This window comes from Capricornis sumatraensis, chromosome 3 (assembly GCF_032405125.1).
Source record: "Capricornis sumatraensis isolate serow.1 chromosome 3, serow.2, whole genome shotgun sequence".
Classification (NCBI taxonomy): domain Eukaryota; kingdom Metazoa; phylum Chordata; class Mammalia; order Artiodactyla; family Bovidae; genus Capricornis; species Capricornis sumatraensis.
The window spans coordinates 38,125,254-38,151,150 of NC_091071.1; the positions used below are offsets into that span (position 1 = coordinate 38,125,254).

Below are 25,897 nucleotides of genomic sequence, written 5' to 3' on the forward strand. Positions count from 1 at the left end.
GAAGGAAGGGACCTCGGGCGTGCTGCAGGCCTGGCCCGGCGGTGGGGGTGGGGAGTCGGGGGGGCCCATACCTGAAGTCCTCAGACGCCAGCACCTCGTAGTAGTAGAGCAGTTTGCACCTGGGGCCGGGGCTGTGCAGGGCCGTCAGCACATCCTCTACGCCCGGGAGGCTGCAGGCCACGTGGGCAGGGGGGCTGTGCATGCGCCACTGCAGCAGGTAGATGCCAGGCCACCGGGCCACGTGGGAGCCCTGAAACACAGCAGCCAAGCCTCAGGCCCCAGTCCGCCCGGGGAGAGGGGCCCCTTTCTAAGCCAGCCCCCCAGCAAATCCTTCCTTTTGGCATGTCCCAAAGTCACCGTTGCTTCCCCTCTGCTGTTACCCCATATCCATGGCAACTGAGAGCCTCCCTTTTAATCTGGCAAGGAATTCAGGGCCTAGGGGTTGCAGGAATTACAGAGGTGTGGTTTGGTTAAAAACCTGGATTTTCTTGGGCCTTCGTCCTGCTGAGTGGGATTTGCAAATTGAGGAAACCTCGAGAAAGGGGTGTATGGGCTTCCCAGTTGGTTCAGATGGTAAAGAACCTGCCTGCCAATGCAGGAAATGCAGGTTCTATCCCTGGGTCAGGAAGATTCCCCTGGAGATTCTAGCCTTGCCTGGAGAATCCCATGAACAGAGGAGCCTGGCAAGCTGCCGTCCATGGGGTCGCAAAGAGTCAGACATGACTTAGCAACTGAGCCTACACACACAGAGAGGGAGCTTAAAGGTGTTTAGAGTTTGCCGAGGGCGAAGGGACAGCCAGATAGGAGGGTGTCAGTCTTTATGAGAAGAGCAACTCTGTAAAAGGGCTGATGCTCAGTGGGACCCGGGGGCAGAAGATGCTGGTGTGTGATGTGACAGTCATCTGTCCAATTCTCCTATGACACCTCCCGCAAGGTCTCCACTGCTCACCAGTGCGTGTGTGCGTGTGTGTGTGTGTGTGGGGCCAGTGATGCTGGCCTGCACGCACAAGGTGGTCAGCAGGGTGGCCCAAGTTCTGGTGGCGCGTCCCCAAGTGCTGTTTCCAGGCCTACAGTCTCCCTGCTGCGTGGGTGCTAAACATGACTGCGCATCAGGAAACCAGGCAGACGTGAAGGAGGCAGACACCAGGCCAGTGCCCAGGGCTTCTGAGCCCGCCCACGCGGCATGGGGCCAGCAACCTGCATCTCTGACAAGAGTCTCGGGAGGACGCTGAAGCTGGGGCCCTGGGGTGCCAGGTCTCGGACCTGCCTGCATCTGTCTTTCTCCCCCACTGTCCTGCAGGGTCTCTGAGGCCGGGGACCAGGTCCAATCTGTGCATGGCTGTTTCCCCAGAACCCTGGCATGCAGCGGACACTCGGTCCTGCGTGATCGTGATGAATGAATAAATGACCCAAGAGATGACCTGGATGCTCTCCCCCTCCCGGCAGATGAGGGGGGCCTCCACGCAGCTGAAATCTGCACCCAGGGCCCAGCCTCTGTCTGTCAGCTGCCGGCCGGCCCTGGCCCCAGGCTCCTGGGGGCTGGGTGTGGACGCCTGCTTGGCGTGGTACAGACTGAATATCACGTCCCCGCGGAGGATGTCGAAGTCCCAGGTGATGACTGACTCCCTCTCCAGAATCTCCACGGTGACCTGCAAGGGGACAGGTGACAGGCGAGGTCTGAATGTCCAGTCTGGAGGGGGCTGGGATGCGGAAGTCAGCTGCAGGTGTCTGGGTGCCCACCCTGGTCTCTATTCCCCACCCCAAGTCCAAGAATTTCTCGGGACCAACAGATCCACCTCCGTCTGAATCACCGGGGACGATTCCCTGTGCCAGAGTGACCACAGCCAATGACAGGCTGATGTGTGGGTACCGAGGCCAGCCCCCTGCACTGCTCTCCCGTCGGATCAGACTGGGCTGGACCATGGCTGCAGCCAGCTCTTGGCTTAGCTTCTGTCCCTGGTAGTAAAGAACCCGTCTGCCAATGCAGGAGACGTAAGGGATGCGGGTTCAGGAAGATTCTCTGGAGGAAGAAATGGCAACCCACTCCAGTATTCTTGCCTGGAAAATCCCATGGACAGAGGAACCTGGCGGGCTACAGTCCATAGGGTGGCAAAGAGTCGGACACGACTGAAACGACTTAGCACACACACCACCCTCCTTAAGGGTTTCTCCTGAGGCTGATCCTCTACAAGGCATGGGCACAAGAACCCTCATCTCGGAATCTGCTTCAAGGTCCCTGACCTAAGATGACACCCAGCCCAGCGGGCCCTCCCAGGCCGGGACCCCAGCACCTCGTGGGGGGCCCCGCGGAGCACGCTGGCCGAGTGGTACGTCTCTCTCCACTGCCGCAGCTGGTCTTCATCCTCCTGATCCTCTTCCGTCAGATACAGGGACTTGGGGACCAGTCCTCCTTCAGGGACATTACACTGGGGGACAAAGACACTGGGTGACAGTCAGGGCCCAGCCAGGCCTGGCTGACCCAGAGGAAGGTGCTCTATGACCCCTGAAACCACACTTAAAACATGCATACAGGGCCTGACGATCGGAGATACCTGGCAAGCTCGGCAAAATTTCTAGGAAATGTCTCTCTCTCTTTTTATTTTTTAACCCTGACAGCATGCAGGATTGCTCTTTGAGATTTTATGTATTTTTGGCTGCACTGGGTCTTCATTGCTGTGTGTGGATTTTCTCTAGTTCCATCGGATAGGGGCTACTCTTTGTTGCAGTGGCTTCTTTGGTTGCGGAGTTCAAGCTTAGTTGCTCCGAGGCATGTGGAATCTTCCCAGATCAGGGATCAAACCCATGTCCTCTGCATTAGCAGGCAGATTATTAACCAGTGGACCACAAGGGAAGTCCTGTTTGAGATTTCTGCTGGAGAAGGGAAAGGAGCTGCCCTCCCACATCAGATGAGATAAGGGTCACCCCCTGCCTCACCCCCAGGGGGAGCGATAAAAAGGGTCTGGGGGCACCTCCCCTGGAACCTGTTGCCTGATCATCCCTTGCCGCGTAGCTGTAAGAAGTCCCTTTGGGTGCACTAGCTCCTGGGTCCAGGCCGCTGGGACATCTGAGTCTCCTCCCCTTGCAGGAGAGGCTGTAAGGTCAGCAGCTAAATGCTGACTTCTGCCTGGCAACCTGCTGGATGGGGATTCAGAAGGGTAAGCCCTCGACTGGCCTGGTCTCTGAGCTTCTGGGGAAATTCAGCTTTGCTTGAAAGCACCAGCATAAGGTCCCTCCTTCAGAGAGGAGTCACCTCTCGTAGGGCAGCTTCTAAGACCAGCTCTGCCTGCAAAGAGTCAGCAGGGTCCTCCCCAGCTCAGAGCACCCACAAGGGGTCTGCCCTCCCCCAGCCTTCTGCCACCTGCGGCCATGTCTCCCTGAGGCCACAGACCATCTCCGCTGTGGGCGCAGAGGGCTCGCTGGGGCCTCACCAGGCACTCTCCCCCAAGGAAGTCAGGAATCACATCTTTGTCCAGATAATCGACAAGGCCTCCGGGGCCCTGGTAATTGCTGCCGCTGTAGATGAGAAACTTCTGCCTGGTATTCTCGTTGATGAAGGGGCTGATCTGAAACGGGGGAGATAAGGCAAGATGGAAAGATTTTTTTTTTAATTGAGGCGTAATTCACAGAACATAGAGTTAACTATTTTATTTTATTATTATTACTTTTTGGCCACCCTGCAAGGCTTGCAGGATCCTAGTTCCCCGACCAGGGATCGAACCTGAACTCGCTACAGTGGAAGTTCCAAGTCCTAATCACTGGACTATCAGGGAAATCCCAGAATTAACCATTTTAAAGTGAACAATCCTCTGGTATTCAGTTCATCCACTATGCTGTGCAGCCATCACCTCTAAATCCAAGACATTTTCATCCCCCCAGAAGGAAACCCCAGATCCGCCAGCAGTCACTCCCCTCTCCTTCCCCTTCAGGCCCTGGAAACTGCCAATATGCTTCCCGTCTCTATGATTTGCCTGTTCTGAACATTTCACAGAAAGGGAATGCCACGACGTGTGGCCTTCTGTGATTGGCATCTTTCACTGAGCCTCATGTTTTCAAGGCTCATCCACGCTGTAGTGTGAACCAAAACTCCCTTCTCATGGCAGAATAATATTCCATTGTGTGGATAACATGTTTTGTTTATCCAGGATGGAAAGTATTTCAGTACTGAACTCTAAGCTGCATGTCAGTTGGTTTTTCACAGTGTCCCAGGGCTGGGGTGGTGTCTGACTCAGTGAATAGTTGGGGAAGGCAGGTCGGGAAGGAGGGAGGTGGATAACCAGGCGCTTGGCAGACCAGAGCACAGGCCAATGCCGCAGGCAGGAGATTAATGGGGAGCTAGAAATCCCACTTGGGTGGGTCACACTCCTTCAGACCCCATCCCGAGAGGTGGTCCCTGTGGGCCTCAGCAAGCTGGTTCTCATCTGCTGCGGCCAGTGAGGGGTGGTGTAGGCACTGGGAGGTGGGTACTGCTTTCCCCGCTCCCTCCTTGCTCCAGTGCCCCTGGAAACACCCCCTCTTACCTGTGCCAGCCCTCACGGGGCTCTCGTAACAAGGACATCCCTTCCTCTTGTCTGTCCGGGGTGGTCAGGGCCTGCAGCAGTGGCCAGCCCCTGGGGCCGCTCCATCCTGCCCACCCTCCTGAGAGTGGGTCACACCCCCACCAGAGCCAGCTGGGTGAGTGCTGCTTCTGACCAGGGGTTGTGGAATCTCAGTTCCCCGACCAGGGATTGAACCCAGGCCATGGCGGTGAAAGCCCAGGACCCTAACCACTAGGCAACCAGGGCACTCCCATAAGGGGTGAACTTTATGGGAAATGAACTAAACCTTAGTCAAGCCGTTACTGAGAAACACTGACGCAGGATCATCGGACAGGCAGATCCCAGAGGGACCCTCTCCCAGCTCAGGCTCCTTGCTCTTTCTCACCAGCGTCCAGAGCACGGGGAAGACGCGGGGGGCTCGCACGATGAGCAGCCGGCCCAGGGTCTCAGGGTAATTGCCCTCCACCACCTCGATCATGCGCAGCAGGGCCTTCACCCCTGGCCGCCACAGGTGCCGCAGGCTGAGACCCTCCAGGTCCACCAGGCAGGTCCAGGAGCTGCGGCAGAGAGGCCCACCTCACTCCACCTCATTCTGCCACCCCCACCCCTCAGAGCCCCCAGCACTGTCCGCAGGGACCCAGGGGCCCTTGGACAGGGACGGACGGAGAGTCTCAGTGAGGCAGCCGCTGGGGCAGGGACCGCAGGACACTCTTGTGGGCCCTCCCCCCCGTAGGGAGGCCACGTGGCATGGGGGTTCTCAGCGTGCACAACAAGGCCGGAGTGCCCAGATTCAAGTCCCTGAGGGCTGAATGATGTCGGCAGAGTCCTCATCAGGACGTCAGCAATGTGTTACTAATAATTGTTGAAAAGAGGTGCCTGCGTGCTAAGTCGCTTCAGTCCTGTCCGACTCTTTGTGACTCCATGGACTGTCCCCCCCCCAGGCTCCTCTGTCCATGGGATTCTCCAGACAAGAAAACTGGAATGGGTTGCCATGGCCGCCTCCAGGGGATCTTCCCAACCCAGGGATCAAACCCAGGTCTCCTGCATTACAGACAGATTCTTCGTCGTCTGAGCCACCAGGGTAGCTGCATCACCTCTGGTGCTGGTGCTGGTTTAGTTGCTCAGACGTGTCCAACTCTTGTGCCCCATGGACTGTAACTCTCCAGGCTCCTCTGTCCATGGGATTCTCCAGGCAAGAATACTGGACTGGGTTGCCATTTCCTTTTTCAGGGGATCTTTCCTGCCCAGGAATCGATCCCGGGTCTCCCGAATTGCAGGCAGATTCTTTACTGACTAGCTGTGAGGGAATTCCTGGTATCCCCTCTGAAGTCATTCTTTTGATAAGCCATAAGGAAGCCCTAGGGCCTCCCAGGTGGCACTAGTGGTAAAGTACCAATGCAGGAGACGCGACAGACCTGGGTTCGATCTCTGGCTCGGGAAGATCCCCTGGAGGAGGGCATGGCAACTCACTCCAGTATTCTTGCCTGGAGAATCCCATGGACAGAGTAGCCTGGCGGGCTACAGTCCATGGAATCACAAAGAGTCGGACTTGACAGAGGCGATTTAGCATGCATGCAAGGAAACCATAGGAGTGTTTACAGAAGAGGAAGCCCCAGCTCAGAAAGGTTAAGTGCCTTTGGGGGGGTGACACCCCTGTGAGGACTTGCGTGGGAAACTCCACTCAGGAATAGGAGTTTGGGGCAGCCAGAGGGGGCAGTGGGTCACTGGATGAGCTCTGACACCTGCGAGGTTCACCTGCCTGGGAGACAGCCAAGGTGGATCTTGGGGGTGGGAGAGCTGATCTCAAAAAGCCGAGTCCAGGAGGCTGCATGGCACAGGCAGAAAACCCATGAACACGAGCCAGCTGGGACCAAGTTCCAACCCCAGCTCCACCCCTCCCCCGCTCAGGAGCCTTGGATGACGTCACCACTCTCAGCCTTGGTTTCCCCCTCCATAAAGAACAAGGACACCTTGCCTCATTAGGGTCACTGTAAGAATTAGGAGAGGGCATCTCTGTGAAGCATCTAGCAGGCTGCCCAGCCTGGCATCTATGTCCAGTGAACCTTGGCTGTTTTTACTGTTTAGGGGGGAGTGCCCCCACCCCCCCAGCCCGGGTTCTTGCCTGATAGGACGGCCAAACTGTTTCGTGTTCCCTTCACATCGCTTCTGTCCTTCCTCATTGACGGAAAGAATCTAGAAGGCAGAGAAGGGGCTGGCAAACGTTCTTTTGGTGCTCCGGCCGTGGGCAACCCTGGGGTGGGGGCTCCCGGGAGCGGGGACCCTGACTCACATGCTGCAGCAGCACCTCCTCCCCCACGGCCTTCATCAAGCCCTTGGTGTCCATGTGGCCCAGACGCAGGATGTACAGTGGGCGGCCATCTTTGGGGTGGGGGGAGGGAGGAGGGGACAAACCGGAGACAGAATTACGTAATGCTTAGGATACGTTATGCTATATGTGCATGGTCAGTCGCTCAGTCACATATTGTTATATATATAACACACTATATATATCGCGAAAGTCGCTCAGTCATGCCCAACTCTTTACTACCCCACGGACTGTAGCCCCCCAGGCTCCTCTGTCCATGGAATTCTCCAGGCCATAAAAATGGAGTGGGTAGCCACTCCCTCGGAGAAGGCAATGGCACCCCACTCCAGTACTCTTGCCTGGAAAATCCCATGGGCGGAGGAGCCTGGTGGGCTGCAGTCCATGGGGTCGCGAAGAGTCAGACATGACTGAGCAACTTCACTTTCACTTTCATGCATTGGAGAAGGAAATGACAGCCTACTCCAGTGTTCTTGAGAATCTCAGGAACCGGGGAGCCTGGTAGGCTGCCGTCTATGGGGTCGCACAGAGTCGGACATGACTGAAGCAACTTAGCAGCAGCAGCAGCAGCAGCCGCTCCCTTCTCCAGGGGATCTTCCCAAGCCAGGGATTGATCCCAGATCTCCTGCATTGTAGGCAGATTCTTTACGGTCCTTCTGTGCCACTAGGAAAGCCCATATATAACATACTATATATATAGTATATATATATTAACACTTTATACATATTATATACATACAATTAATTCTTATTATTTGCAGTAGTTAATTTCTATAAAGTTACCTCAAATACTGAATCAGGAAACACAGAACCACTTCTACTGGGGGAGACAGGAGGTTAAGTTCCTGCCAGCCTCTGGCCATGACATTTTTGTCAGTCGACCAGTATTAACTTTGTTTTGTGTGTGTTTCTATTTGAGGACATCTTGTTTAATTTATGTTGTTGATTAATTAGTAACTCGTGCCTGAAAGGAGCTTATCGAACATGAATTTTCTCCATAAGGCACATCACACCTTCTTGCACTTAGGAGCATAGCACTTTCCCATGACTCAAAATCAACACACAAAAAAAGCACAAAATGCAAAAACACACAAAAAAGTAATGGCACTAAATAGACTGCAGAAAGGTGACTCATTGGAGGAGGAGCTGAAGCAGGGAGGCAGGACTGTTCGGGCTCAGGTGGGAAGGGACGCACACTTTTGGTCACTCCGTCCATGAAGGACAGTGAAAGCACCTTGAGCATTGATCTGTGGGTTAAAAGTAAATTTTAATGAGCAGGCAAATTCACAAATACAGAATCCATGGAGAACAAAGATCGACTATATTGAAAGCAAGTGTGCCAACCGGTTTTTCGGGAGACTCGAGCACTTGCCCTGATCAATACATATGAATTTTTAACATTTTAATTTTGAACAAGGACATCGAAAAGTGTAACAGGTGCTGGCTTCAATGGCACTTTCACTTTGAAAAGCCCAGAGACGATATTTGTAGTGGATTGCCCCAAAATTCATGTCCATCCACAACCTCAGGATGTGTCCTTGTGTGGAAATAGGTTCTTTGCTGGCATGATTAGTTAAGGATCTCAAGATGAAGCATGCTGGATCAGCTTGGGCCCAGGAGAGAGAACAGAGAGATACTGAGTGGGGGGAGGGTGTGTGAAGGCAGAGGCAGAGACCTGGGGGGAGGGGGAATGTGGCCCCAAGCCAAGGAATGCCTGGAGCCACCAGAAGCCAGAAGAGGCAGGAAGGATCCTTCCCTAGAGATTTCAGAGGGACCACTGCCACGCTGACACCTTGCTTTTAGACTTCTAGCCCCCAGAACAATGAGAGGATGGATTTCTGTTGCTTTCAGCCACCCAGTTTGAGGTCATTTGGTACGGCAGCCCCAGGACACTGACGCAGTATTCTGCAGACAATAAGTAATGATGCGCTGACCCTGCCCCGGGAGCACCATCTCATCTCAAGCCCAAATGTCAACCCCAGCTCCGCATTCACACTGGCTGTCATCTCAAAGGCATCTCCAGATGCCCAGGAGAACCAAAATGAAAAGTAACAAGCTGCTAAAAGAAGAGGGGCATTCAAAGCACATTCAGTGGTGACCCCAGCGTGCCTCCCACCCCGTCATGCAGGTAAAGGGACGCACCTATGTCCTGGTAGTGCCAGCCCCCAGCGTAGAACTCCTCCAGGAGGGTGGGGGGTCGCCAGGTCTCTAGGAGGAGATCCACCTGGTGCTGTTTTCGCCAGCTCAAGGACTGGCACAGCATCTCGCGGGCCCGGTCCAGGTGGAAGTCTCGAGCCCGCAGGAAGCGAAGGATGTGTTCATCTTTGGGGATCTGAGGGGAGAAGGAGGAGAAAGCCCTTAGCAAGGTATTCCCTAAACTGAGATTGTCACTTGTAATTCGGTCGTGTATGTGTGTGTGCACGCAAGCACATGTGCACTAATATTGTGCCCATTTTACAAATTAGGAAACAGCAGACAGGTTATATCCCAACCCAACACTAAAGTAATTCCCTTGTCTGCCTGCCTAGTAGGGGGAGGGGAGGGAGGGCAAGCAATTCATGACGAGGCTGGAAGCTCTTACTCAACAGAGCTGAAGGTCAGGATCTACATGGTGCACCATGATGTTGGAGGCTTTGAGTCTAAGGGCAAAGTTCATGTGCAGTCAAAAACCAACCCTCCCAAGTCATTAAATCTCTTAGTGAGGGGGCTTCCTTGGTGGCTCAGTGGTGAAGAATTCACCTACCAGTGCAGGAGACATGGGTTCAATCCCCAGCCCGGGGAGATCTCACGTGGCACGGAGCAACGGAGCCGGTGTGCCGCAACTACTGAGCCCATGCTCCAGAGCCCGGGAGCCGCAACTACTGAGCCCATGAACCGAAACTACTGAAGTCCGTGCGCCCTAGAGCCCATGCTCCATAGCAAGAGAAGCCACCGCGATGAGAGGCCTGCGCACTGCAGCTGGAGAGGAGCCCCCGCTCGCCTCAACTAGACAGAAACCCACGCAGCAACAAAGACCCAACACAGCCAAAAATATAAAACTTAAAACCAAATTGTTAAGATGGTAAATTTAAAAAAAATCTCTTAGAAAAGAACAGTATGCATGGTTTTGTAAACGTAGGGCTACAGAGCAGTGACTGGGCTCCCCAGGGGACGCTGGCAAGGTCTGGAGCCAGTTTTCATTTTCACAACTCAGGGAAGAGTCCCTGTCCTCTCATGGGTGGGGGCCAGGAATGCTGCTCGACACCCTATGTACACAGGACAGCCTCCCATAAAGAGCTGCTGCTGCTGCTGCTAAGTCACTTCAGTCGTGTCCGACTCTGTGCGACCCCATAGACGGCAGCCCACCAGGCTCCCCCGTCCCTGGGATTCTCCAGGCAAGAACACTGCAGTGGATTGCCATTTCCTTCTCCAATGCATGAAAGTGAAAAGTGAAAGTGAAGTCGCTCAGTCGTGTCCGACTCTTCGCGACCCCATGGACTGCAGCCCACCAGGCTCCTCTGTCCATAGGATTTTCCAGGCAAGAGTACTGGAGTGGGGTGCCATCGCCTCCTCCACTATAAAGAGCTGCCCAGCCTCAAAGGTCAACTGTGCCGAGACTGGGAGACACTGCTGTCAGTGCTACGTACAGAAGGCACGAGACGGGATATAATAAAAAGAAGGTGAGATAGAAGTGTCCGGCATTGCTAACCACCCAGCCTTGCGTACCTGGCCCATCCTGCCCACCCCGTGCCCGAGGCTGAGAGGCTGCAGCCCCGGCCCCCACCCACCTTGCCTTTGTGGGTCTCCTGCAGCCAACGTCTCAGCTGGACCAGGCAGCTCTCCTGCATGGGCGTGAGATGGCCCAGGCACCTCTCAATGTAGTCCGCATCCAGCTTGTCCCCTGGAGGAGAAGAAGGGGTTCAGAACAAGCAGGAGACACTGTTACTGTCTAACCTTTCTGGAGCCCTCGCCTCACTGGCCGATTTCGAATCTGAAATGTAGCTCCACCTGTAGGGTAGTCCTTTCACCAAGGAGCTGTTGGTCTTCAGATCTTCTAGAGTTTGCAACCCATTTGCAAGGCGATCTGAAAACTCAGGCTGGGGCACGCCTGGATCTCACCGTGGTGAGTGATATGCCCCTTTGACTCTCGGAAATCAAGATCATTCCTCCCTCTGGGAATGTCAGTTGGAGCTGCCTCTTCGGAAAACAGTGTGGAGGATCCTCAGGAGACCCAATGTAGGATCACCATATGATCCGGCCCCACTCCTGGGCACACACAGAGACAGGACTCTAATTCGAGGAGATACACGCATCCCAGCATTCACTGCAGCACTATCCACAACAGCCAAGACATGGAAACAAACCTAAACGTCCATCGACAGATGAACGGATAAAGAAGATGTGGGGCATGTATACAACGGAGTATTACTCAGCCGTAAAAAAAAAAAGAACAAAATAATACCATTTACAGCAACAGAGATGCAACTACAGAACATCATACCAAGTGAAATGAGTCAGAAAGAGAAAGACAAGGGCTTCCCCAGGGGCTCAGTGGTAAAGAATCACTTGCAGTGCAGGAGCTGCAGGAGACGAGGGTTCGAGCCCTGTGTCAGGGGTATCCGCTGCGGGAGGATTATGATAACCCACTCTAGCAAAAAAACAAAGACAAATAAAATATGGTATCACTTATACGTGGAATCTAAAATATGGCACAAATTAAGTGAAAGTGAAGTCGCTCAGTTGTGTCTGACTCTTTGCGACCCCGTGGACTGTAGCCCACCAGGCTTCTCCGTCAGAATACTGGAGTGAGTTACCATTTCCTTCTCCAGGGGGATCTTCTCGACCCAGGGATTGAACCTGGGTCTCCTGCATTGTAGGCAGACGCTTTAACCTCTGAGCCACCAGGGAAGCCCTATCTACAAAACCGAAACAGAGGTAGAGAACAGACTTATGGTTGCCAAGGGGGAGAGAGGGAGGAAGAGAGATGGACTGGAAATTAGGGGTTAACATGCGAACTATACTATCTATTTTTGTGTTTATTTAGGCCATACCATGGAGAAGGCAATGGCACCCCACTCCAGTACTCTTGCCTGGAAAATCCCATGGATGGAGCAGCCTGGTAGGCTGCAGTCCATGGGGTCGCTAAGAGTCGGGCACGACTGAGCGGCTTCACTTTCGGTTTTCACTTTCATGCACTGGAGAAGGAAATGGCAACCCACTCCAGTATTCTTGCCTGGAGAATCCCAGAGACAGAGGAGCCTGGTGGGCTGCTGTCTATGGGGTCACACAGAGTCGGACACGACTGAAGTGACTTAGCAGCAGCAGCAGGCCATACCATATGGAATATTTGGCTTCCTTGGTAGCTCAGCTGGTAAAGAATCTGCCTGCAATGCAGGAAACCTGGGTTCATTCCCAGGGTTGGGAAGATCCCCTGGAGAAGGGAACGGCTACACCACTCCAGTATTCTTGTCTGGAGAATTCCACAGACAGAGGAGCCCGGTGGGCTACCGTCCATGGGGTTGCAGGGTCAGACACAACTGAGCAACTTTCACCTTCATGTGGGATCTTAGTTCCCTGAACAGGGATGGAACCCATGTCCCCTGCACAGGAAGGCAGAATCTTAACCACTGGACCACCAGGGAAGTCCCACTGTTATCTGCTCTTAACTACTGGGGTGGCAGATGCTGGCATGGTGAGGCATATGGGCATCTTAGACCCTCGGCACTTGGTGGAGATGGTCCATAAAGAGCCGGCTCCATGGGCACAGCCCTTTCTCCACGTGTGGAGGGTGCAATCAGAAAACAAACGGAATGACTGCACACCCAGCAGCAGGACCCAGCATTTCCCCCAGAATGAAAAGAGCTCAGGGCTGGTGGTCATGACTACCACACCAGTAGGCACCTGGGTAAATGGACGCTGTGAGGGGAACCACCCAGACTCTGCAACCCCTCAGAGTGGTCAGAAGTGGAGATGCTGCAGATGGGGAGAGGGCAAGGCGGGGATGAGGGAGGCAACACGAGGGAGGCAGGAGATACCAGCTTCCTTCCGGCCTCCAAGACGTGAGGCCCTTTCTCCTGAGCACAAAGGCTCAGTGGTAGAGAGCGTGGAAGGGGCAGGACCCTGCCTCCCACCAGCCATCCTGAGAACCAGCTCTGCTGGTGGACAGCACAGGCAGAGAAGGAAGGGGAGGCCTGGTGCAAAAAGGGGAGGGCATGGGGCATGACCTGCAGAGTGTACGCAGGAAGGGGCAGAAGAAGTGCAGGTATTGTATAAATTTTAATATTTTAAAACCACACATACAGCAGCAGCCAGCTAGGGCACACAGCTGGTGCAGGATAAATACTGGTTGAATGAACGAATTTTGTTGTCCCTAAACACAGCCCCCCAGATGTATTTTTGGTTACATGGTATATCTCTGCATCAGGCAAGCCCTTACACTTCAATGGCCCCAAAGAGAAAACAATCATTGCGAGCATTAGTGCATATGGTTAAAACTGGATTCATGAGGCATGTGCAATTTTGTGTCCCAGGTATTTTCCTTTAACAAATTATTGTGAACATTTTCCAGATCAATAAAAGTCAGAAATATGACAAAGGACTAATTGCCTTAACATGCAAAGAATTCTCACAAAGCAATAAGAAATTGATGAGAAAATGGGAAAATGGATATAGGACCAAAAAAAAAAAAAAAAAGGAATTCACACACAAAAATAAAAGAAGAAGAAAGGAAAGAAAAAACAGTCACCAAACATGAAAAAATAAAACTTGACCTCACTCATACAGAAGAACTGATCACTAATTCACCAGTGGTCAGCCTTTGCCTTTCAGAAGTTTAAAATATTTACTAATAGTCTTGGGGTAGTGAAGTCAGGAATAGATACAGCTACTCATTTTTGGTGGAAACATTGATTAGTACAACCTCTTGCAGGCCTAATTGGTAAATCTACAAAAATTTTAGTTGCCTGTAACATTTGACTCAGCAAATCAACTTTTAAAATCATATGCCATATACATGCTCATGCAAATATTTTTTAGGCACAAAGCGGTACCACATTATTTGTATTTAAAAAGAGAATGGAGGGACTTCCCTGGCAGTTCAGTTACGACTCTGTGGTTGGGGCTTCCCTGGTAGCTCAGAGGTTCAAAGAATCAATGGAAATAAAAGCAAAAATAAACAAGTGGGACCTAATTAAACTTAGGAGCTTTTGCACAATGAAGGAAACTATAAGCAAGGTGAAAAGACAGCCTTCAGAATGGGAGAAAATAATAGCAAACGAAGCAACTGACAAAGAATTAATCTCAAAAATATGCAAGCAGCTCCTGCAGCTCAATTCCAGAAAAATTAATGACCCAATAGAAAAAATGGGCCAAAGAACTAAACAGACATTTCTCCAAAGAAGACATCAGATGGCTAACAAACACATGAAAAGATGTTTAACATCACTCATTATTAGAGAAATGAGGTACCATCTCACGCCAGTCAGAATGGCTGCTATCAAAAAGTTTACAAGCAATAAATGCTGGAGAGGGTGTGGAGAAAAGGGAACCCTCTTACACTGTTGGTGAGAATGCAAACTAGTACAGCCACTATGGAGAACAGCATGGAGATTCCTTAAAAAACTGGAAATAGAACTGCCATACGACCGAGAAATCCCACTGCTGGACATACACAGCAAGGAAACCAGAATTGAAAGAGACACGTGTACCCCAATGTTCATCACAGCACTGTTTATAATAGCCAGGACATGGAAGCAACCTAGATGTCCATCGGCAAACGAATGGATAAGAAAGCTGTGGTACATATACACAATGGAATATTACTCAGCTATTAAAAAGAATGCATTTGAATCAGTTCTAATGAGGTGGATGAAACTGGAGCCTATTATATACAGTGAAGTAAGCCAGAAAGAAAAACACCAATACAGTATACTAATGCATATATGTGGAATTTAGAAAGATGGTAAAGATGACCCTATATGCGCGACAGCATAAGAGACACTGATGTAAAGAATAGACTTTTGGACTCTGTGGGAGAAGGCGAGGGTGGGATGATTTGAGAGAATTGAAACATGCATGGGAAATAGATCGCCAGTTCAGGTTTGATACATGAGACGACCATGAGGGATGGGATGGGGAGGGAGATGGGAGAGGGGTTCAGGGTGGGGGACACATGTACACCCGTGGCTGATTCATGTCAATGAATGGCAAAAATCACTACAATATTGTAAAGTAGTTAGCCTCCAATTAAAATAAATGAATTAATTTTTTTTAAAAAAGAAAGAGTCGCCTGCTGATGCAGGAGATATAGGTTCGATCCCCAGGCTGGAAAGATCCCACATGTCTCGAAGCAACTGAGTCCATAGGCCACCACTACAGAGTGGGATCTCTGGAGCCTGTGCTCTGCAACAAGAGAAGCCACCGCAGAGAGAAGCCGGTGCACCGCAACTAGAGAGTAGCCCCCGCCTGCTACAGCTAGAGAAAACCCCGGGCAGCAACGAAGGCCCAGCATAGCCAAAGCAAATAAACAGAACAAAAAGACTTCGCGCTTCTGCTGCTGGGGGCACGGGTTCAATCCCTGGTCGGGAATACATGCTGCATGTTTCCGTGGTGCGGTGTATGTGTTGGGGCGGGGGCGGGGGGCGGTGTGCAAATAAAAACAAAATTTAAAAATAAAAAGGAATGGCCATGATACATGCCCATCAATACAAGACTAGCTAAATAAACTAATTAAAATAATAAACAATGTTTATTAACAAATTATGGTGCGACCACACCGCAAAATACTGCAAAGTACCAAGATACATGCACTGATACAAAAAGTTGTTTCAGCAACATTAGTAAACTTTTTTAAAAAGCAAATTATCAAATGGAATGTATATATGCTCTCATTTGATCAATGTAAGTTCCACGTGTGTATGCGTATAAAAAGTGTGTGTTTGTGTATTATGTATGTATATGTGCCTAGACAGCTTCAGGAAAACTTTCCATAGAGAGGAAAGGAGTCTTACTTCCTACTTCACATCTGAGCAGTTTGAATTCTTCTCTACCACAATCATGCATTCCTCATTTAATTTAGAATGCTAATAAAACCTGAGGAAAAGGCGGATCAACCCATTCCTGATGGAGAAACGAGCCAGTCCTGGTTCTTGGGCTGGAGCAGAGAGAGGGTAAAGCAGTTGAGGGAGGGAGGAAGCTGAGCCTGTCCCAAAGAGGACCCCTGGCCACCCTCCCTCCACAGCCCCTCCCAGGAATAAGCAGGCCCACTGTGGCCCCGAGGGCAGACCTGACCGCTGCCTGAGACCTACCGTCAGTACTGACTGACTCAGGAGCCAGGTCCTGGGCACTGCTGGGCCCACGGACCTCCAGTGAGTCGGGCTCCCTCTGCTCAGCCTTGGAGGGGGCATCCTCTTCTTGGGCGAGGGCAGGCGTCCACCGGGGAATGTGAGAGGTGCCCTGGGAGATGAGCTCATTCAGGTAATGCTCGATCACCTCCTTTCCCTGGAAGCCAGAGACACATCAGTACCGCAAAGACCGGCCAGGGAGTCACCCGTCACGGGAGTCACCTGTCACTGACTGCCACCCCAGCCCGACACGTGGCTACAGAGCAGCTGAAATCAGCAGGTCCAAGTGGAGAAGTGCTGGGCGCGCTAAATACACACTGATTTCCAAGACTTAGATGCAAACAAAGAAATTGAAATAGCCCACAGGTAAGTTTTATATTTGTATATTTTGTATTTTAAAGTATATGTTAAATATTATTATTTATAAATATATTTTCAAATATTATAAAACATTATATATCTTCTATTTTTATTTGGCTACCTGATGCTAAGAGCCAACTCATTGGAAAAGACCTGATGCTCAGATAGATTGAAGGCAGGAGGAGAAGGGGGTGGCAGAGGATGTGATGGTTAGATAGCATCACTGACTCATGAATATGAGCTCATGAATATGAGCAAACTCCAGGAGATAGTAGAAGACAGAGAAACCTGCAGTCCATGGGGTTACAGTGAGTTGGACACGACTTAGCAATTGAACAAATTTTATATTAAAAACATGGATAGAAACATAACTTAATTAAAATGAAGTTCACCTGATTCACTGCTCTAACAAGCCTCTACTCAGTGATGGTCTGAGATCTTTAAACCAAGCACCGCACAAAGTCCCCATCCTAGACCAGATGCTTTCCATGCATCATCTCACAGGATATGACTTGATTAGCATACCCATTCTACAGATGAGGAGGAGACTGAGGTTGAGGAAGGTTAAGGGTCTCGGGATTGCAGATCAGAGTCTGCAGGCTCCAAGGTGTGTGCACCTTCCTCCCCATGACTGAAGGAGCCTGCCTCTTACCCTCTTGACGCTGGCTGTGTACTGCCTCATGGCGATCTTCTCCAAGGCACTCTCAAAGCCAAAGAAGGACCGGATATCGAGTGAGGCAGATTGCTCAAAGCACGTCCAGTCTTCATTCTCAGGGTGGACCTGAAAAGCCAGGCAGGGGCGGCAACACAGTCTCAGTGTGGGGGATGACATGCCCTCTCGGGGGGCTCTCTTGGTGACCTGGACCCGGGCAGAGCACACAGTGGGCAGGATGTCACAGCAGTACCAGGGGGCTCTGTCCAGAGAACAATGAGAGGTCTAAACCTTAGAGAAGACGGCCTTCTCAGGAGGGACCTGAAGAAAGTGAGTCCAAAGTTCCAGTCCCTTAAAAATTATACATACACAATGATGGACTTCCCTGGTGGTCCAGTGGTTGGGAATCCGCCTGCCAATGCAGGAGACACAGGTTCGATTCCTGGTCCAGGAGGATTTTACTCACCATTGGGCAACTAAGCCTGTGCACCACAGCTACTGAGCCCGTGGACCCTAGAGCTTATGCTCTGCAACAAGAGAAGGCACTGCAGGGAGAAGCCTGGACGCTAGGGAGTAACCCCTGCTAGCCGCAATTAGAGAAAACTCACGTGCAGTGACAAAGACCCAGCACAACCAAAAATAAATAAATTTTTAACAAAGTATACATATGTGATATATTTAAATTAATATTTAGTATATCATAAATTATGCATACATACTATATTTTAAAATGTATTTGTTGTGAAAGTGTTAGTCACTCAGTCATGCCAAATCTGTGACCCCATGGACTGTCCATGGAATTCTCCAAGAATACTGGAACGGGTAAGCCATTCCCTTCTCCAGGGGATCTTTCCCACCCAGGGATGGAACCTGGGTCTCCCGCATTGCAGGCGGATTCTTTACCATCTGAGCCACCAGGGAAGCCCCACAGATAACAATATATGTATTTATTTCAGCTGTGTCTGTGAACTGCCCGTGTCAGGGGCTCCTGCGCACCCTCTCTGACATCTCCCCGGGAGGGCCGGGGCCGCCAGGACCTCACCGACTTCAGGGCCCAGCCCGGTGCGCGGGGGATCCAGTCCCTGCGGACAGCCCCTGGCTCACCCTGTAGCTGCAGTTCTCCTTGACCACCACGCGGCTCGCGAAGGTCTCGTTGTGCGCTTCAATGAAGAGCGTCCTCTCCTTCCAGTTCAAGACGTTTCTTTGCACGAAGACCACGTGCTCCACGCCTGCGATCTGCAGGAAAGAGGCAGCAGGGGTGTGCAGGCTAGACGTGAGGTCGGGGCTCGGGGCGCGAGTCCCGAGGACTGTCACCCCCGGACCCGGGAAACCCCGGGGTCCCGCCCTGACCACCAGCCCAGTCAGGATCCCTGGATCTCTGAATTCGAGGATCCCCGGACTTAGTCCCCTGCCCGGCGCCAGCCCACCCGCTGGAGCCTGGAGCCCTGACTCCAACCCCTTTCCCCCACTTCCGGGCCCCTGGGACTCCCTGTTGGCCCTAGTTCTCTGGGCAAAACCCAGTCTCAGCCCAGCCTCCTGGCCCTCCTCTCCCCTGGACCCGGGAGGCCCCCAGTCCAGAACCCGCTCCAAGCACCGACACACGCGTGTCCCCACGCCTGAACCCCGCCCCTGTCCCAGGTCCCCGCCCGCCACGCCCCACCCCGGTGCCGGCCCCTCCTCCGCGGGGTCCCCGGTTCCCCAGGGACCCCCTCCGCGCCCACCTTGCGCAGCAGCCGCGGGGCCTCCACGCGCAGCCGGCAGCTCCGCTCCACCACGTGCACCGCGCCGTCGGCGCTGCGGGACTCGCGCAGGACCTCGCTGCCCAGGAAGACCGGGATCTGCGGGCAGGTGGGGAAGCGCTTCTCGTAGGCCTGGGGCGGGCGTGGGGGGCAGGTGAGCGCCAAGGGGGCCGGGGCGGCCAGAACACCTCCTCCCTCCCCCCAGACCTGGCTGGGCCCTTGTCTCAACTCCAGGACGAGTCATCCAGAGGAGAAGGGCGTCTTCCCTGGGGAAAGAGCGGTGAGCACTGACCCTATTACCACAACGGTGGTCTTAACCTCTGTTCTGGAGCAGGGACACAGGCGTGCCTGAGCGCTGATTGGCAAATCACATTTTGACTCTGTGTGTGAAATGAGATATTTTCTGCCCTACAGCTCTACGGGGGAAACAAGCCTTTTCCAAATGCAAATATCTGAGCCCAGGTGACACAAAGCCAGCTCTCTGGAAGACGTCAGGTACTTCCTCCCTGTTGAGCAGCTGGGGAGAGGAGAGGAGACCTTCCTCCACACTGGCCATCTCTTACCGTAAACGAGGGATCAAGGAATTCGTATGTGAACAATAAAGAGAGCAGGATTGGTCCCAGATAGCTAGATGCATATGAAATAAATTATTTCAGCAAGCCTCGACTCGTCTATCTTCCTATACATAGAAGATCACTAAATTTCTCCATATGAGAGATTTAGCTTTTCTTAAATTAAGAGTAATTGTTTAATATTCAGATTACCTGCCCCTTGCTGCAAACTTGTATATAGCCTGGCTCCTCCCCCACCTCCTGGGGGTCAGCTCTCTCCCTCTCACCTGAGATGCTATCCCTGGGACTCCAATCATTCCCACAGAATAAAACATTCTCACAGAATAAAACCTAACCCTCAACTTTAAGGTTGCAGGTGGTGTTGTTTTTTTCCAGTTGACTTACATTTGAGTTTTTGCCCTCCGAAGTGGGCTAGTTTGGGGCATTTTAAAAGAAGCCATGTTTTTTGAGGAGGGGAACAAAAAGATGACAAAACCAACACTCCTTCACGATTAAAAAAACAAACAAGACTCAACAAAGTAGGAATAGAAGGGAACTTGCCCAACCTGATGAAAGGGCACATACAAGAACCACAGCTAACAACACGCTCAGTGGGAAAAGACTGACACTTTCCCTGAAGATAAATTTGAATTGTGGTGTTGGAGATGACTCTTGAGAGTCCCTGGGACAGCAAGGAGATCCAACCCAGTCCATCCTAAAGGAAATCAGCCCTGAATATTCATTGGAAGGACTGATGCTGAAGCTGAAACTCCAATAATTTGACCACCTGATGCGAAGAACTGACTCATTTGAAAAGACCGTGATGCTGGGAAAGATTGAAGGCGGGAGAAGGGGACGACAGAGGATGAGATGGTTGGATGGCATCACCGACTCAATGGACATGAGTTTGAGCAAGCTCCAGGAGTTGGTGATGAACAGAGAGGCCTGTGTGCTGCAGTGCATGGGGTCACAAAGAGTTGGACACAACTGAGCGACTGAACAGAACTTCCCCTAAGATCAGGAACTAGCTGGGGATGCCTGCTTTGGATGCCCACATTTAGCCCTCTCCTGGGGGTTCTAACCAGGGCAGTTAGGCAAGTGAAAGAAATAAAAAGCCTCCAGATTGAAGGATGAGAGGCCAGTTCCCTGAAATGCCAGGGTCAGAGCCAAAGCCGGAATCAGGGGCGGGTTGGGGGGTGGGGGCATGCCAGCATTCATGGCTGACAGTATTCAAGCAGGGTTTGCTCCAAGAGCCTGTCACAGCCACGTGGCCCGGAATCAGGATCAAAGTGAACTCCAGAAATAGGCGTGAGCTCCAAAAATAGTGCCGGCATCTGAGGACACACACCTCCCCGTCCCTAGAGGGAGGTGGCACCACCCAGCTCAGAAGGGCAGAGGCGGGGGAGGGGCAGGGAAGTAACACTTGGTGTCACTCAAGGTCCCATGAGGCCAGCCTAGCGCGTCCTCCACCAGGGTCAGGAGGTCAGGGCTGCCTTCATGTGTACAGGCTGGTTGCTTTGTGCAAACACACCAGGGGTCAGAATAATTCTCCTCCAGGAAGAATGTACAGTGGGGTTCCTGGGAGTCTGGAATCAGAGGGCTGGCAAGGGAGGCCCCCTGAGAACGGTCTCCCCGCTGTACATCTCAGGCCACCTTGAGCTCTCTCTCAGAGGAAGGCATTTTGGACTTCCCTGGTGGTCCAGTGGTAAAGAATCTGCCTTGCAATACAGGGGACAGGGGTTCAATCCCTGGTCCGGGAGATTCCACATGCAGTGGGGGAACTAAGCCCCATGCACCACAGCTACTGAGCCTGTACTCCAAAGCCTGTGCTCCACAACAAGAGAAGCCACGGCTAGAGAGTATCCCTCACTTGCCACAACTGGAGAAAGCCCATGCGCAGCAACAAAGACCCAGCACAGCCAAAAGTAAATAAAGAATAAAATTAACCAGCAACAAAAAAGGAAGGCATTCATTTCTCCACTGAGGAAGGTGCTGCTTTAAATAAAACTTGGCATGGGGTCCAGCACCTGGTTTGAAGCCCAGCTCCACCCCCTCCCAGAGGAGAGGCAGGTCCGTCTTTTCTCTAAGCCAGTTTCATCACCTGGAAACTGGGCACAGACCAGATTGAGTATCTCATGCAGAGCCTGGCACAGAGTAGGCACCCAGGATTTTTATTCTCCAGGCAACAGGACTCAAATGGTATAGTGCAGGTTTTTAAGAACCAAAAGCAACTCCCCTCCAGGCCCTTCTGAGCAGGGGGTCCAGAGGAACAGGGCTCGACTCCACCTCTGTGATGGGCAGAGGAGTGCTGGCTTTTTTTTTTTTTTTTTTTAATTATATGGAGGGAAAGGAGTGCATGTGTCAGAACTGGTCAGGCTCAGTTCAGGTTTCTGCTTCCCTGGTGGCTCAGATGGTAAAGCATCTGCCCGCAATGCGGGAGACCCAGGTTCGATCCCTGGGTCGGGAAGATCCCCTGGAGAAGGGAATGGCAACTCACTCCAGTATTCTTGCCTGGAAAATTTCATGGATGGAGAAGCCTGGTTGGTACAGCCCGTGGGGTTGCAAAGAGTCAGGCACAACTGAGCGACTTCACTTTCTTTCTTTCACTTCTTTACCTTCTCATTGGGTGATGCTGGGCAAGTGACTTGCCTTCTCTGAGCCTCTGTCTCCTCATCTGTAAAATGGGCTGGTGGTACGGGTGCCATTAGATTGCATCTCAGGCACACGCTGAGCCTCAGCTCTGCTCCTCCAGCTGTGTGCTTTCTTCCATTTAATCCTCTAAATGATGTCCTCATTTGACGAATGAGGAAACTGGAGCCCAGAGAGGCTAAATAACTTATCCAAAGTCATACAGTGCAAAATGGTAAACCTGGATTTGAATCCTCGGCTGACCCAGCTCCTACTCCCTCAGGAACCTCTTGCTTAGCAGTTTGGAAACAGCCCAGGGGTTGCAAACTTGCCGATGGCCCAAACAGCTCCAAGGAAGGAGACCAGGGAGGGGAATGACAGGCTGTGAGCTCAGTGCACACAGCCAGCAAGCATCACTGACTTCCTGTCTTAACAGACCTCTAGCTGGAAGAGCCCTGTCTGGAGCCCCCAGATAATGCAGGCCCCAAGCAGGAGACGTGCCCTTAGCCACAACTCCCCTGACTATGAGGGGGAAGGCACTTCTGTTTCAACAATGGTGCCACCCCCACGCACTGGGGAGACCCCAGAACCTAGGGAAGGCAGGGGCCCCGAAATAAGGAGTCTACCCCAGTGCCAGTTCTCCAGAGTCTGAGGCTGTCAGCCAGAGATTCCCTGGGGTTGTGAAGGCTGGCGTTGGACACCACTGTTATGGTGACATTTACAGAGGGCTGACTGCACCACTGTGTCCTCACGACATCCTGTTGGGATGGAGACCAGTATTCCCCCATTTTACAGATGAGCAAGTTGAGGCTTGAGAAGGCAGAGTGACCTGACTCTGACATCACAGGATCCGTAAGTTGAGGGGCTAGAGTGCAGGCCCCATTGACCCAGACCCCAGCCCCGAAAGCCTTGTCCTGCCTCTCAGAGGATGTTGGCTATGTCACAAACATCAGTGGTTTGGGAATTCTGAGTCTTGCTGGACCTCTGCCTTTGGCAGTTCGCAGGGTCTTACAGGACCGTCACTGTGTGCAGACCAGTTCACACAGCTAGTTTTATCCTTGCCTGAGAGCCTCAGATGCTGACCACTGTCCCCACCAGGGAGGTCTGAGCTTCTCCCTGCCAGATGAATGCATGGGGTGGCTGCCACAGGCACACAGGGCAGCAGAAGGATTCAATTTCAGCTCTTCTGCCAAGTGGCTGGAGAGGGGACTCACACCTGCCCGCTCAGAAAGGAAGCTGGTCCAAGGCCCAGAACCCACCGGGACAGGGACAGAAGCTGGGGCAGGCAGAGCCCAATGGACACTGCCAATGAAGGTCTCCCACGGGCTGCCCATCCTGCCGAAATCTACATCGACACACTAAGCACGTGGACATGGGAGCTTGGATTCCTAGCCGGACTCATCCATCTCTGGGCTGGGTAAACTTAGTATATGTATATGACTGCATCAGGTCTTAGTTTCAGCGGGTGGGCTTAATTTCCCCAGGACATGCAGGATCTTAGTTCGCCGACCATGGATCAAGCCAGCTTCCCCTGCAATGGAAGGCAGATTCTTAACCACTGAACCACCAGGGAAGTCCCAGGGCTGGGTAACCCTTGAGCATGGCATTTCCTGTCTCTCCTTGTTTTCTCAGTCCTTCAGTTGTGCCCGACTCTCTGTGACCCCATGGACTATGGCCCACCAGGTTCCTCTGTCCATGGGATTCTCCAGGCAAGAATACTGGAGTGGGTAGTCATTTCCTACTCCAGAGGATCTTCTATACCCAGGGATCAAACCCAGGTCTCCTGCATTGCAGACAGATTGTTTACCACCTAAGCCCCCAGAAAAATCCCGTTTCCTTCTGAGGCTCATCTATAAAGGGGAGTGTTGTGAAACCACCCAGTGAGTGCTTGGCTGTACCAGTTTCCTTCTTTCCTGTCTCACAGCCACTGAAGGAAAAGCCATCGGCCCTGAATCCCTAATGCTCGTCACAAAGCCTAGCACGCAGTCGACACTCAGCAGACATTTCACGATAAGTGAATGACAGGGTAGCTTAGCCAGGAAGGGCATGGACTCCGGGCTTGGGTCCGAAGCTCCGCTCTGCTTCTGAGCAGCTCTGTGACCTTGAACAAGCCTTCATGCTCTCCGTTCCTACCTTCCTTCATTTGTTACAAGGAGAATGAGAAAAGTGTTATAGCTCCCTGAGTGGACAGGGGAATAAAGGAATTGGTTTGGTAAACTGTTGAGAACAGGGCCGGGCACATGGTTCGTTCTGCAGAAGAATTTGTTCAATAAACTTAAATTTTAAAAAAGAGTGAGAGTCTATAAAATACAGAGAAACTATTTCTGCTAATCACTTGACAGCTGCTTCCTCCTCCCATCCCTCCTTCCTTCCTGCTCTTCCTCATGAAAATTCAAAGGAAGCTGGAACGCTGCTTACCCCAAACCTTCCAGAGTAGGGAAAGAAGATGCAAAATGCACCCACGTATTCTAGCCCAATACCTCACCTTTCTTTCCCGTGCGATGCTCATGCACTGAGCACGTGACCAGTCCTCAGGGGACTTCCTCGTCCACCGCAGCTTCCTCTGCAAGCCTGGGAAACCCCAGGACCAAGGTATCAATCCTCTCAGCACCCCCCTACTTTTTAAGAATTGTGATACCATACCATAAATGCACCATACTCATTTAATACTCATACCATACCGTGACACTCATACCATAAAATGCTCCCTTTAAAGTGTACAGTTCAATGGATTTTATTAGAACGTTCACAAAGTCATGCAAACATCACCACTGTCTAATACAAGAACGTTTCATCACCTGCAAGACAAACCCCGCACCTGGACTACTCTGGGGGTCCAGTGGATAGAGGTCTGCCTGCCAGTGCACGGGACGTGGGTTTGATCCCTGGTCAGGGAAGATTTTGCATGCCGTGGAGCAGCCAAGCCTGTGCACCACTCTACGGTGCCCATGCCGTGGAGCAGCCAAGCCTGTGCACCACTCTACGGTGCCCATGCCGTGGAGCAGCCAAGCCTGTGCACCACTCTACAGTGCCCATGTGCTCCGATAGCCTGTGCTCCGTAACGAGAGAAGCCACTACCGAGAGTAGCCTCTGCTCGCTGCAACTAGAGGGCCTGTGCACAGCAACAAAGACCCAGCACCGGTGAAAAGTAAGTTCATTAATTAAAAACAAGAAACGCTACACCCATCACGGTCACTCCCTGCCCAGGCAACCACTGATCCGCTTTTTTTTAAGATAATTTTTTATGTAGACTGTTGGATTTTCTGAATTTGTCGCAATATTGCTCCTGTTTCACATTTTGGTTTTTTGGCCATGAGGCATGTGGGATCTCATCTCCTAAATCAGGGATGGACCCTCAGCCCCCTGCACTGGGAGGCAAAATCCTAACCATCGGTTCACCAGGGAAGTCCCCTAAATCCACTTCCTGTCTCTCTGGATTTGCCTTTTCTGGACATATCATGTGAACAGAATCATAAAATACACGATATTTGGTATCTGGCTTCTTTCCCTGAGCATCAGGTTCTCGAGGTTCATCCGTGTTGTAGCCTGTGTCTGTGCTTTATTCCTTTTCACAGCTGCCTAATATTCCCTTGTGTGGTGCTCCCAGCTCTTGGCAGAGCTGCTCAGAGTTGCTGGAGGAGCCATCAGACACCCGATGGCAGCAGGGTCATCTCAGCTGATGAAGGGAAGCAGGCATGGGAGAATCAGGGTGACATCATCCTGGAGTCTTTTGAAATGACTGCTGAATATAATATATAGAAACAGCTGTGTCCAGATGGCCCCGTAGCT

General features: G+C 51.9%; 1 protein-coding gene across 1 annotated transcript in view; it reads right to left on the reverse strand.

The window, feature by feature from the left end:
* SEC14L5 (SEC14 like lipid binding 5) overlaps positions 1–25,897 on the reverse strand; it is a 34,746-nt gene that overhangs the window by 2,457 nt on the left and 6,392 nt on the right. Inside the window, exons 2-14 of the mRNA XM_068969105.1 lie at positions 18,912–19,061; positions 18,295–18,426; positions 17,191–17,319; positions 16,143–16,335; positions 10,626–10,738; positions 9,001–9,190; positions 6,826–6,914; positions 6,658–6,728; positions 4,921–5,092; positions 3,429–3,563; positions 2,292–2,426; positions 1,422–1,649; positions 72–250 (exon numbers count right to left, since the gene is read on the reverse strand). Of these exons, the coding sequence (XP_068825206.1) occupies positions 72–250; positions 1,422–1,649; positions 2,292–2,426; positions 3,429–3,563; positions 4,921–5,092; positions 6,658–6,728; positions 6,826–6,914; positions 9,001–9,190; positions 10,626–10,738; positions 16,143–16,335; positions 17,191–17,319; positions 18,295–18,426; positions 18,912–19,061 (1,916 nt within the window). The remainder of the gene's footprint in view (positions 1–71; positions 251–1,421; positions 1,650–2,291; positions 2,427–3,428; positions 3,564–4,920; positions 5,093–6,657; positions 6,729–6,825; positions 6,915–9,000; positions 9,191–10,625; positions 10,739–16,142; positions 16,336–17,190; positions 17,320–18,294; positions 18,427–18,911; positions 19,062–25,897) is intronic.